The sequence below is a fragment of the Pteropus vampyrus genome, unplaced genomic scaffold (genome assembly GCF_000151845.1).
Source record: "Pteropus vampyrus isolate Shadow unplaced genomic scaffold, Pvam_2.0 Scaffold44, whole genome shotgun sequence".
Classification (NCBI taxonomy): domain Eukaryota; kingdom Metazoa; phylum Chordata; class Mammalia; order Chiroptera; family Pteropodidae; genus Pteropus; species Pteropus vampyrus.
Window position 1 is genome coordinate 1,887,763 of NW_011888825.1, and position 14,350 is coordinate 1,902,112.

General features: G+C 37.8%; 1 protein-coding gene across 1 annotated transcript in view; it reads left to right on the forward strand.

Annotated features, from left to right (window-relative positions):
• Nucleotides 1–14,350, forward strand: part of CFAP52 (cilia and flagella associated protein 52) — a 44,946-nt gene that overhangs the window by 8,482 nt on the left and 22,114 nt on the right. Inside the window, exons 2-7 of the mRNA XM_023529850.1 lie at nucleotides 1,620–1,819; nucleotides 2,209–2,345; nucleotides 5,382–5,510; nucleotides 7,631–7,730; nucleotides 8,608–8,724; nucleotides 13,199–13,299. Coding sequence (XP_023385618.1) covers nucleotides 1,620–1,819; nucleotides 2,209–2,345; nucleotides 5,382–5,510; nucleotides 7,631–7,730; nucleotides 8,608–8,724; nucleotides 13,199–13,299 — 784 coding nt within the window. The remainder of the gene's footprint in view (nucleotides 1–1,619; nucleotides 1,820–2,208; nucleotides 2,346–5,381; nucleotides 5,511–7,630; nucleotides 7,731–8,607; nucleotides 8,725–13,198; nucleotides 13,300–14,350) is intronic.

Below are 14,350 nucleotides of genomic sequence, written 5' to 3' on the forward strand. Positions count from 1 at the left end.
TATAATATATATAATGTACATTGCAAATATCTTCCCCTGGTTTGAGTTTTTCTTTTCACTTTGTCTTTTGTCATTAGAAGTTTTTAATTTTAGCATAACTGGATGCATATATTGGCCTTTCCTCTTATGATTTGCTCTTTTTGTGTTATGTTTAAGAAGTCATTTCCTACAACTCATGTATACATTGAGTCCTGTTTTTCACATTTAGGTCCTTGATATACCTGGAATGTATTGTTTGTAGATGATGTGAAGTAGGGATCTAATTTTACTTTTTCCATATGGTTAGCCATATGATTATTTATAAGGATCCTGCAATTAAGAAAATATATATATACACATTTTAGTAGTAATAGATCACCCCCAGACACAAACGTTAGTATTTTGAGAACTTACCACATAAAAAAGGAAAAATCACAAAATGAAAGAAATCATCTGCTCGATAAATACATTTATTTGACTAAGCAAACAAAATCTATTTAGCTACTGTAATCACATTATGCACCAAAATACATTCTAGAGGGAATTAAATGTAAAAGATGAGTTCATTAAAAAACAAGAAGACTATATTAATAAATATTTATGATTCTTTTGGTAGGAAAGAATATAGTCATAAAAAATATTTTTAAATACCCAGGAACAAACTTTATAAGAAATGTGTGAGTCTACAGCCATACCACCCTGAACGCACCCCATCTCATCTGATCTCAGAAGTTAAGCAGGGTTAGGCATGGTTAGTACTTGGATGGGAGAAATGTGTGAGATCTTTATGAAGAAAATTGGAAATGCTACTGGGGGACATAAAAGGAGATTTCATGAAAAAACATATCCTGTTTTTAGAAAGAGGACATGATGTATCATAAAGATTCTTTCCTTAACTCAATCTACACATTTAATACATTCCACTAAAATTGATTTTTTAACTAGTCAAGCTGACCTTCATGTTTATATTGTAGAATAAATATGAAGAATAACTGAAAAAATCCTCACCAAAGATGAGCAATAAAGGAAGATTTGTGTCTATTTCACGTTAAAATGTATTAACAATGGTTTGGAATTGTTGACATGGTTCTTGCCAAATATCTGGAAGACGGTGTCTCCCTGTGAGAGAGGTCCTGGGCTCCTTCAGAATGTATGGTGGAGACTTAGAACTAATCCAAAATTTTATCTTTTCCCAACTGTGCCCAAGGTAGTATTCATGTTCCCCCTTTGCCTAGGCACTCACCCGGATAGGCTTCTTGGGCTTCATGCACTCCTGTTTCTTCGAATGACAAGAATTGGCCCTCGGGCCTAGCTATCCAAAGTGAGGTTTTATAGAACAGCGGCAGCAGCTGCTGCAGCACTTGGGAGCTTGTTAGAAACAGAATATTGGCCCCGCCCCAGACCTAAAATCAGAACCTGCATTTTAACTGGACATCCTGGGAATTTTATGCACATTAAAATTTGAGAAGTCATATACTAGACTGACATTCTTGTCAGTGGAATAAAATTAAATATTACCCCCCACTTATTTTAGTCGAACTAAGGCTTATTTCAAAAGCATCCTCTTTTGTACTTGATTTTTAAAAATTGCCAGCCACTTCTGCACCTTATTATTATATTTTTTGATCTCTCTCTTTTAGGACATGTGCCCACTGGTCTGAAATGCCATCCTGATGAGGAGCATCTGGTTTACCCTCTGGGTTGCACAGTCCTCATTCAGGCAATAAATACTAACAAACAGGATTTCCTACACGGTCATGGCAACAATGTCTCCTGTGTGACCATCTCCAAGAGTGGAGATTACATTGCCTCAGGACAAGTCACATTCATGGGCTTCAAGGTGAATAAACTGAAAGTAACTCGTCGTGAATTGATTTAGAGGTGCCTCCCTAAAAAAAGTGCCCACTTCACTTTAGCTATGAACTGGCACGTGTTTTCACTTTTCCTCTTCTTCCTCTTGACTTCTTTTTGAACTCGTTTTCATTCTTATCAACCTGAGAGTGAAGGAATCTGGTGATTTTATACCAGATGTTGCAGCTGGTGACTAACAATGCTCAGGAACAAAAGTCCCAGTTTAAAACCATTTCCATTTTATTGCTGTCATGTTTCTAAGACGTGATCTAATTTCTAGAAAAGTGACATTACTGATTATTTTTCACTAAAAGCTGTAGCTAGCTGTAGATTCTTTTAAAGCCTATCTATGATCTAAAAGTATATTCTTGCCCTCAGGCAGATGTCATTTTGTGGGATTATAAGAAGAGGGAGCTGATTGCTCGGCTGTCACTTCACAAGGGCAAAATTGAAGATGTGGCCTTTTCACCAAATGATTTGTACTTGGTATCACTAGGAGGCCCAGATGATGGAAGGTAATTAACTAAACATATTTAATTATTTTCCTTCAGGCATATTTCTAGATGTGTCAAGTATCCTCTCCTCTCTAACATTCTCTGTTGGCCCCGTCTATATTTAAGTTAAGTTAAGCCTATGAAGAAATACCATAGAACAGTGGTTCTCAATCCTGGCCATGCATTGAAATTCTCCCGGGAGCTTTAGAAAATTACTGATGTCAGGCTCCTCCTTCAGAGAGTCTGATTTGATTGGCCTGGGCTTTAGGAGTTATAAAAGTTTACCCCATAATTTTAATGTGCAGTTAAATTTGAGAACCATTACTGTAAAAAAACCCAAAAAGATGACATCATTACTGTCATCATCAGTAGCAGCAGCATCAAAGACAATAGATAAATTTTTTTGAGTCCTTACTATGTGACAGGTATGTGTTGAGCTCTTTAACTGCATTATCTCATTTAAGCCTCACAACAAATCCATGAGGTGGGAGCTGTTAGGGTCATATGGCAGTCAAGAAACTAAAGTCATCAGCTGGTGAGTAACAGAGCTGGGAAACAAACCCTGGCAGTGTGACTCCAGATGTGGCATTTTTAACTTGCCTTGCTGAGACGTGATCTTTTTCCTCGAGGAACTCACAGTCAACTTTAGTAGGCAGAGAATACATACAAATGAAATTTTGGGGGAAAAAGTATTTAAAATCATTGTATTAGGAAGAACAATTAATGCAGTCGGTATTCCTATGTAAATGTTAAAGAAATGTAGTCTGAAGAAGAAAAATAACACCTGAAGTTTGTGTAGGATTCAATACTTTGATGCACTTGTGTGGATACTTCCTTGTTTGAGCTTCACGAGTTTATTACAAAGGAAATTTGCATTTATGTGTAGTTACATATTAATAGTTCTTCTCTTTATGTATAGCAAGTCCACAAAATTTTTATGAGATTTCCTTCTTTAATAGTTATTCCCTTTCTGTGTTGAGTAGTCACACCTTCCCTGGGCTATCCCCATTTGACTGTTTTTGAAAAGAAATGTACCCAGAAATCATTTATTAAGGTCTTGGCTCAACTTAAAGCACTTATTCTCAACCTTGAGCACACACTAGAATCACCTGAGGAAAATTTAAAACTACTGATGCCTAGGTTTCACGCCCCCAGAGACTCTTGGATCTTAGCAATTTAGTCACTCCTTCCTCTAGCCCTTGCCAGAGAGATGCCAAAGCTAAGCCTTGTGGGGAGAAAAAGGGCCCCTTAACCAAGGTTAATATGCAAAACTATTCATCTTCTCTGTAATTTTAGGCTTGATTTTAGGCTATGTATAATTTACTTGAGAAAATTGGGGGATGTTGAGAAAAATATTCTAAAGAAAGACAGAAAAACAAACCTTGCTGGACAAGAAAATGCAATATGCCCATCCTTGGACAGCCATGGTGGTGAGGAAGACAGTTTCTGCCAATTGGTTTTGGACAGTCAGAAGTCAACCCTGAACCTGTGAGAGGGTCCATTCTACCCAAACCATCTTGCTTTTATGCAGAGGTAGAGGAACAGAAGGGATGCCAGGAATTGTAGTAGATATTCGACAGTTTGCATGTGCATGATTTTTTTATGTTTTGTATCTTATTTTTGAATTTTTTTTTTTTGCATCAGTGTTATCACACTATCAGGGTTGTAATGAAACATGCTTTTAAAATTAATGTTATACCGAGGACATCCTATGTGTGTACATATAAATGTATATCTCATTCTTTGCAATGACTACATGATATTCCATTATACAAATGTGTTGGAATGTATTAGGCCAACTTTATCTGTGTTAGTGCTTTGTATTTAGTTTTAAATTTTAAACTTTTGTGTGTGTGTGTGTGGTGGGGGGAAAGCTATATCTTTTCATGGTTTATAAAGTTTGTTGTCTTATTACACAGAAGGATTCAAAATTCATATCCTCTCTACCATAAAGAGTTCTTCTATTCTCCAGAGGTTGTTGTTAATAATGCTGCTGTGAACATTCATTATAAGATTTAGTATGGATATATGTTTTAATTTCTCTTAGGTATGAGGTACTTGGTTTTAAGAGTCTTTTGTGGGGAGGAGGGTGCATCTAGTTATCAGTCTAATTTTTTAAGTGATATATCTCTCAATTTTTCTGCTTTAGGTAGTATCTATCAATTTTCTATAAGATAAAAAAATTTATGGCTCTTATACTACCTCCTACCTCCCCATTCCTAGAGATCTTGGTTATACCTTGATTTTAGACTATTTGTAACAATACATTCTACGTGTAGAAACTTCGGGAAATATAAATAGGTATGTTTTAATATTAACAAGGTTTGTAACATTTGCATTTTTTCCTTAATACTTTGATTCAGATGTTTAACATAACACTCTCTCCTTAGCATTTTTGATATTATTATCCTAACACTATTTAATTTAGGACTAAGTTGTATGATTGAACCTAGAAAGAAGGAAATGGAACCTAAAGCAGTACCTCTCAAAGTGTTATCCCCAGACCAGCAGCATCAGCATCACCTGGGACTTTTTAGAAAAGCAAATTCTCAGGCCCCACTTCAGACCTGCTGAATCAGAAGCTCTGGGAGGGGGTCCTAGCAGTCTGTTTTAACAAGTCCTGCAAGTGATTCTGATACACGTTCAAGTTTGAGAACACTGCCTTATGTTGTCCTCTTTATTGCTCTTTCATTTTTTTTTTTTTTTTGCCAGCATATTTCCCCTGTTCCCTGTCAAAATTTTTACATGGGATAAATCTGTAGTAAACTTTATGCCTTGAATGTCTGAAAATGTCTGTTTTAGCATCAGACTTGATGGGTGTACTCACTGGTTTCTAGACACGTAATCATTTTCATTCAAAACTTTTTAAGTGTCACCCATTTGTCTTTTCATATTCAGTGTGATTGAGGAGATGTCTGGGGGGTCAATGTAATTCCTTTGTTCTTTTATAAGTAAACTGTTGTTTTATTTTTTCTTTCTAGAACTACTAAAAGAACTATTTCTTATTTTGAAAGTCTGTCTTCTTCTGACTTTTTTTTGTCCCTCTCATTTTGGCAGTGTGGTAGTATGGAGCATAGCCAAGAGAGATGCCATCTGTGGCAGTCCTGCGGCTGGCCTCAATGTTGGGAATGCTACCACAGTGATCTTCTCAGGGTGCCGCGATGAGATGTTTGTTACAGCTGGAAAGTACGTGTTTACAGTTGAGGTTTTCAGAACTCATAAACCACTTTATTTGTTCATACAGAAGGCATAGTCATTCCAATTTTGGGGAACATATTTTCAGTCCTGGAAAAATACCTTACATCATAATTTTTATGATTTTGTAGTCATTAAGACTCCTTTTAACCCAAAGACTTTTAAATATGGTTATTTGAAAATTCTGGGCTTTCTACTGAAAATGTACTGCTTATCTGCTAAATTCATTTCAGGTTCTGGTCTGTTTGTTACTGATAACATGTTACCTACAATCCATGCTTTCAGAGTAATTTACACAATGGCACAGATTTACTCACTGGTTGACATTTTTTACCACACGCTCTTGATTTAAAGTTCATGAAATGATAGTTTGCGAATGAACTGTGCCAGGAAGTTTCAAATGTTTGACTACCAGCCATATGAGATAATTTCCGATAGGGTCAGCTTTTAACAAGCTAAAAGGGGACCAAGCTGAAGATTTGAACAGAGGCCAGCATCTGTCTAACAGAAGACATTAATTTACAGACTCACCAATCAGAGCCCTGTCTGGAGTTTGAAGTGAAGATTAAACCTGTACAAAAACATCCCTCTTTTATGTCATATATCAGTTCAAAGGTTAAAACTCTGTGAACGTAGGGTTGAAGTATATGTTGAATGGAATTATCCTTTTCAGCCCATCTGTGGTCTCCCATCTGTAAAGGGCACTCATCATTGGTTACATTTCCAGCCAGAGTAAAACATTTGTGCTCCCCTACATCTGTACTGTTTCCTGTCCCTACCTTGTGATGTGCAGCATGCATTTGTTCCACGGCTACTTATGAGGAAAGATTTATTCAGAGGCAATGAAACTAACTGGTGGTATAAAAGCCACCAGTTAAGTATAGCCCCCAAATAGTGTCTTACTAGGACAGTATTCTGATCCTAAAACTGCTGATCACGTCCTACCCTTTCTTCAGAGGCCACTGGTGACCACGAAGCTCTTCAGTTCCTTTTAGGTTTGCAGAGTGCTTTGACTAAGCCTTGGTTTAATGGGGGTCTCTCTGCCCCTCAGCTGCTTGAGCAGCTGCTTGAGCAGCAGGCACAGACCCATTCTGATGCCTGTGGACAATGTTTCTCCAGAAGTCAAAACTTGAATTTAAGCCCAATTTTTTTTAGGACATTCTATAATCTAGGTCTGTTTTAATTTTATGTAACACTGATAACTGAGATAAAGCACTCTTAAGTAAGATTTCTGGTATGGCACCTATACATCGTGGTTCTCCATGATGGTCCCAATTTCAGGTGTTCCATTATATTGTCCCCCATGAGATATTGTGCAAGTTCCAATATTTTAGCATCCAAATGACAGCTACCAGGAAGGCCATGGAAAATCTGATTCTTTTCTTTTTAGTTTAGAAAGTACATTCAAAATATTTACTGAACATTTACTATGTGCATAACTCTGGGGTTTTATAAAAAAAGAAAAACTGAACTTGATCAATATACTTTTAATCTTTCTGTCTTAAGATATTAGCTGAAGTCTTTGTGATGTTGACAGTGATATTTTTATACAATTATTAATTCAGATTAATTCAACATACAATGATTACGTATCACCTATATGCCAAATCTTGTGTTAGGTGCTGATTTTGTTTGACTTTTCATTGCTTAGTCTCATTTCTCCTTCCCTGAAGACAGGACTCTCCATAATGAAGTTCTTCCCTTTAAAAACTTTCCTCACAATTCAGTACTTTGAAAGAAACACACCTAATGAACTCTGGTTTGCTCATTTGTTTCCTTGTTTGTTTGTGTTTCTCTATTATCATTCTAGTGGATAGAGTGTTTACTTCAAAGTGAGAGAGCTAGGTGTGAATCCTTGCCCTGCTGTATGTAGGACCTTGCTGTATGTAGGCTCTGATTTTTCTCATTTGGAGAGTGGGGGATCATAAAACCTGCCCCGACGGTGGTTGTGAGGATGAAAGGAAGATCTTAGGTAGAGCACTAGGCTATAACAAACCCTTACAAATATCTAGTTCTCTTCAGCTTCTTCTTCAAGAGAATACATAAAACAGAGAAGAGATAAAGTGGTTGTTAAGTGGATGTCCATTTGACTGTGAATTTCTTTTCTATAGCGGGACAATTCGAGTATGGGAACTGGATCTCCTAAACAGAAAAATTCGGCCAACTGAGTGCCAAACAGGACAGATGAAAAGAATAGTTCTGTGTATTACTGTAAGTATCACTTTGAGTAACTATCACTTTAAGTAATTAGTAGTAGAAGTTCCTGTTAATAATACTGACTAAAGTGTGTGTGTGTGTGTGTGTGTATGTGTGCCATGGGCTGCAGGGAGGTGAGGTCTGACATATGAGATATTGATTGGGGAGGCACAGGTGAGGAGAACCTCACTTCTGGAGCTCCCTTCAGAAGTTGGAGAGAAGCTGCCTGGATAGGGCTCCAGGTAAGTCTTGGCAGAGCTACCACCAGACCTGGGCTGCCATCAGACACCAGAAACCTGAGTACCAGAAGGCACTCAGAGCCCACAGCGCATTTCTATGCCACTAACGCTATTTCTGCCATTGGAAATAAAGTTTCTAACTATGAGACTCATTGTTGAAATGTAGTCTCTTCCATTAAGAGGAATTATTCATATGTTTTAAATGTGAATTCATACATTTATTCATATAACTCTATTCTCCATTGACTTGTTTCTCTTGTCTAATGAAGTCATTTTACGAATATAGACTTTGGAAAATATGAGATAAAGCAAATACATATTCTCTTTGGAAGAGTACACCTTCATCCTAGGAGCCCCTTTGAGGAGTCTTAAGAGTTGGAGCCAGCAGGGTAGGCGGCATGCTAATGTCAGACACAAATAGACTTCAAGTGAAATGCACAGGCTACATGAAGCCTAACATTTCCTCCAGTTCTGAATTTGTCCTTGAGCTGTCCTTACCTACATCTAGGTCTGAGGAATAGAAAGAGCCAGATGCACCTTTGTAGGTCTTCCTGGGGTTTCAGAGAAAGCTTATGCTGTCCCTGACCCGGGGGCTAATAGGCATCACTGAGGAAACCCAGGTCTTCAGGTTTCTTTTTCCCTCTGCTCCCCAGATGGCCAGCGATGATTGCTTTTTCTACCTTGGCACCACAAGTGGAGATATTCTAAAAATGAACCCTAGGACTAAACTGCTGGCAGACAGTGGGCCAGTGAAGGAGAAATTCAGTCTGGTGAGTAGAGGCCATCAAAGTCTATTCTGCCCTGCTGTTTTCTAGTGATTTCTTCCCTCCACTGACAAGATAGCCTTTTGTTAAGAAAGAGTCTGCGGGAAAAGAAAGTCTGTGATGTACCTAAGGCCACACCTAAGTTTGCAAGGTGCATTGACTAGTTCACTAAACCAGAGGTCCCCAAACTTTCTGGGCCAGTGCTCCCACGAAAATCTAATACCTGGTGATCTGAAGTGGAGCTGAGGCAGTGATGCTAGTGCTGAAGAGCAGCTGCAAATACAGATGAAGCTTCACCTGCTCACCAGCCACTCACCTCCTGCTGTGCAGCCCGGTTCCTAAAAGACCATGGACCAGTACCAGAGGTTGGGAACCCCTGATCTAAAAACTGATCTCTGGTTTATGTTCAGGGCAAAGGTATTCCTAGGTGTCCTCTATTAGAGAATCAGAACTACAGCTTTTTTTGCATCTTCAAACCACATTGTTCCCAGCATTTGGGCAGCCCTGTTACCATATATAAGAGAAGTGTGCTCTTTGATCTATGCAACTATATGTACATATAATTTTTCTTTCTAACCTAATAACTAAATCTCACTTGGCCAGTGTCATAAGTCATGAGAAGACCTAGAAATTGTTGATTGTTTATATTTTCAGAATTCCTAATAATTCTGGTTAACAGTTCAGTGAGAGGTTTTGATATTTAACCAAAATAAAAAGCCTACAATTAGAGGATAATTTTACAGAGTAAATGCTACTATTTCCAGTACCTCTAGAAAGTTACAAGGGTTGTTTCTACTCAACTTTGAATTTGAAAACTTGTGCACTTGCCTATGTCATATATAATAATAGAACAAATGGTCCTAACTGAACTTAGATACCTTCCACTTAGTAGATATTCACAAGAAGCTTTGAGATATTGCACTGTGTTCCTGGGAACATGTCAAGAGTTTTCTTAATCACATAATCATTTAATATTCAAGCTTTTAAGGAAATGCATAAGAATGGTAAATAAGAGTTTAGAAATAATCCCACAGGAGATCAAGATGTAGTTGAGATAAATGTTTTCCAAATTATTTTTAGGAGAGGCATTCCAATATAGTAAACAGATGAAAACAAAGCAGATCAGGTTAAAAGATGGCAAGGCTGAGAGCCCTGCCAGTTCTTGAGACACCCCCAAAGGACGCTATAAAACACATCATAAAAACTACCCATCTGGATATTTTTGCCTCCTAGCACTTGCAATCTAAGTGCCTCTTCAGAAAAGGTGCTGTCTATCTTAGTGTTCCTCAAACCTTTGGCACTTAAGTGCTACCCGTAGTAGCACTAGGGATGCTTTAATTCCTAACCATTCAGATCTGATGGTAAATTCCACAAAGCAATGATTCAAAGATGCCTTTTATACAAATGGAAGGGAAATCATTCTTATGATATGAAGCAATAGGAAGTATTGAAGACATTTGTTTGAAATATCAAATGATCTCAATACCCATTTTGAAACTGTTAAACATTTGCTCTGCAGTTAGAAAGGTAAAGATCGAAATGATTTCAAATGGACCTATTAGGCATACAACACTAAAATGAAGGAGAAGATGATGATCATAAAAATAACATTAAACTAATACATTCTCAATAAATGTTTATGTGTCAGACATGACGTAAAGCAATTTCTTTGCATTATCTCATTTGATCCTGATGAGATAAGTACCCCCTTTTATCCCTGCTTTACATGTGAGGAAACTGAGGAGCATACCATTTAAGATCTCATGGCTAGCAAGTGGTAGAGCTGAGATATGAAACCAGGCAGATTAGCTCCAGAACCTGGGCACGTGAAGAATATCATAGTTTCAAAAAAGTGTATTTAGAAATTACATCTATGTAACTTTGAGGCTCTGTTGAACTCTTCATCTCTTGCTTCCCTAAGTCCACGAACAAATGCTAAAAATATTTATGAGGGCTATCTCCTCATGGGCCAGGCGTTCACCCTGTTGTTCTTCTGAGGCATGTATGGAGTTGGGGGTGGAGTACAAGAGAGGCGAGCATACAATTCTGGCCTTCATGTTCTTGACTCTTAGTTTTTCTTCTCAAATATTATGAAATTCCTTTTGAACCAAAATAGGCAAAAATTCAATGTAATATAACTTGAAAGGACATATTTGTTCTATTATAGTCAAACTCCATTAAGACATAAGCCCATAAAATAATTTGCTATATTATTATTAGAATTTTTAAATGAGGTATTGGTCATGCACATTTTAAAATTAGAACTTCATAGTGGGTGCTATAAAATGGCCATCATACATCCCTAAACTTTAAAGGTGGCTTTGAATTTAAATATTTCCTATTATTGGTAAGATGTATGCTTTAGTTCAGAAAATGTAGTCACCAAACAATAAGGAGCTGTCTGTGCTTTCTTTGGATATCGAATACAGTCTCTCTGCATCATAAGAATTAAGTGAAAACGGTGGCCGCTGAGGAACTAATGTTGCTGTGGCCATGCTTATGCCTCTGCTCTGGCTTTATTTGAATGGATCTAAAGTGTTAATTTTTAATATGTCCAAAATGGACCGGTGTTTTTAAAGGGGATAAGTCTGGTGAAGCATGTTGGCTCCTTTCAGGACCAAGAGGGCTTCTTTCAGCACAGGAGCCCATTATTGGCACTGAGCCCTTTTGACCATGCTCGGAATGCATCATAGGCAACACCTTCAAGGGCCTCATGCAAGCAATGTGTGGCAACAGGGACATGTCCCTGGCCATGCCCCTTGTGTCAGATCATGCATTAATTATTTTTTTAAGTAATTTTTTATTTTTCAATTATAGTTGACATATAATATTATATTAGTTTCAGGTATACAACATAGTGATTACATATTTATATAACTTATGAAGTCATCACCTCAATAAATCTAGTTCCCATCTGACACCGTGCATAGTTATTACAATATTATTGACTATATTCCTTATGCTTCATATCCTTATGGCTATTTTGTAACTACCAATTCTTTTCCTTTTTTACCCATCCCCTTCACCTGCCCTAACTGGCAACCATCAACATGATCTCTTTCTCTATTAGTTTGTTTTTGTTTTGTTTGTTTATTTTGTTCTTTAGATTCCACACGCAAGTAAAATCATATGGCATTTGTCTTTCTCTGTCTGACTTACTCTACTCAGCACAATACCCTCTAGGTCCATCCATGTTGTTGCAGATGGCAAGATTTCATTCTTTTTTTTTTTTTTACGGCTGAGTAGTATTCTATTGTATATATGTACCACCTCTTCTTTATCCATTCATCCATTGGTGGACACCTGGGTTGACTCCATATCTTGGTTATTGTAAATAATGCTGCAATTAACATATGGATTCACATATCCCTTCAAAGTAGAGTTTTTGGTTTCTTTGGATAAATACTCAGAAGTGGGATTACTGAGTCCTTCTTTGTCTCTTGGTATAGCCTTTGTTTTAAAGTCTATTTTGTCTGGTGTTAAGTATTGCTACCCAACTTTTTGTTTGTTTGTTTCCATTTATGAAACATCTTTTCCATGCCCTTACTTTCAGTCTGTGTGTGTCTTTTGATCTGAAGAGAGTCTCTTGTAGGTCAGATGCTGCTTATTTAGGTTTTGTGAACCTCTGAGAGATTTTAGGAAAGTCAAGACAGGCTGTTTGTATGGGAAAAGCCACTGGTAATATCTTAGGTAGACCTGCAAGTTGGGTGGGACGGGATGTCAGGGAATCACCAGGGTAGGGTGACCAGTATTTGTCAGGTTGATGGAGACTCAGATAGGGGAGCAGCCTGCGTTAGCACTTTGAGGGGAAGGTGAGGGGAGAGCTCAACAAAGAAACAATGGATTCTGCCAGCACTCCTGTCTGGGAGAAAGCTGCTCCTCCTATCCTTGCCCTGACAATTCAGTTCCTCCCTGTATATTCCTGGTGCCTTTCAAGCTGCTGCTCCAGTGCTGGAGCTCAGAGCGAGTGAGTCCGTCAGCAAGGAAGTCCATGCACAAGGCCTTTAAGAGGAGCACCTTGCACTCTAGCCCCTCTTCATGTCACTCAGCCACAATCTCCATTGGTTTTCACAGCCAGAAATTGTGGGGACTTCTCTTGTAGCACTGGAACCCTAGGCTTGGGAGACTGGTTTGGGGCCAGGACCTCTCACTTCTCCAGGGGGACCTCCACAGCCAAGATATTCCTCCCAATTTTTAAAGGCCACACACAAATGTGGCACCAGCTTGTTTTATGTCTCTATGCACCCTCCTACCAGTCTCGAGGTGGCTTCTTCTCTATGTCCTTAGCTGTAGGACTTCTTTTTATCTAGACTTCAAGCAACTTTTAATGATAGTTGTTCTGTAGTTTAGTTGTAATTTTGATGTGATTGTGGAAGGAGGCAAGCACAGCATTTACCTACTCTACCATTTTGACCAGAAATCTGCATTGATTCTTAATGATGAAACTAATAGGCCCTTTTCTTAATGCTTTTTCTCCTAGGGAGTGTCAGCTATCAAGTGCCTGAAGATGGTGGGTTTGTTGGTGGGCTCTGGTGCTGGATTGCTGATCTTCTGTAAAAGCCCCAGCTACAAACCCATAAAGTAAGTTCTCAACTCTGTGGAGAGAGACCCACCAGAGGGAGGTTTTCTCAAAGCCAGCAACTTAGATGATATTGGCAAAGTGATATTTTGTTAAGCAATCTCATCTTGCTATTAAAATGAGTAGTTGGAATCACAATAGATGGAATTTCTTTGCCAATGAAAAGACAGTGGCTTATGTTGAATAAAACCAAAGTAGTCCACTATTACTCAGAGGAATACTGCTCTTCTAATAAATATATAAATTTTTATTTAGCTAATACATTGAGCCATGACAGAGGAAATATGCTGTTTTAAACTTATCTAACAAATAATCTCAAATTTCAAACTTTCACAATTGGTTTATTCAATGAAATCTATTATGCAATGTGTACCTATTATATTCTAGGCACTTTGTTAGAAATAGCAAACATTCACTATTTCTATTTATCAGATACTATGCTATGTACTTTTCATGACCTATCTAATTAAAATAAAATAAAACTTTATACATTGTCATTAATAAGTTCTTATTGAGTACCTCCTCCACCCAAACCAAAGTGCTAGATGCTATTTAAAAATAAAATAAGATTTAGTTTTTGCTTTCCCAGAACTTACAGTCAGGTTTGAAGATAAAGTAAAAAGTCTCTATTATATATAAACACCTCATGGTCCAGATAAAGTAAAATATATAAATATATCATGGATTTTATAAAGATCAGAGAAGGGAGTGATCTTGTTGGGATGGCAAGGTCAGGAATGACACTTCACGGAGGAGCAGAGGCAGAACTTGAACTTAGCTTCAACAAAAGCCAGATTCCCCCTACACATGCTCCATATGGCCTCTGGTAGCTCTAAAGAAGCCAGGGGTAGTTGCATATGCATTGTAGAAATGAACATCAGTGTCTTTATTCAAACAAATCTATACCAAGAATATGTACCAGGGACTATTCTGGGTGGTTGGGACGTCAGTGAACAAAGTAAACAAAAAAGAAGAAATCCCTGCCCCCACAGAGCTTATATTCTAGGAGGAGGGAAAAGACAATAAACAAGTAAAGTACATAGTAGTAAAAGG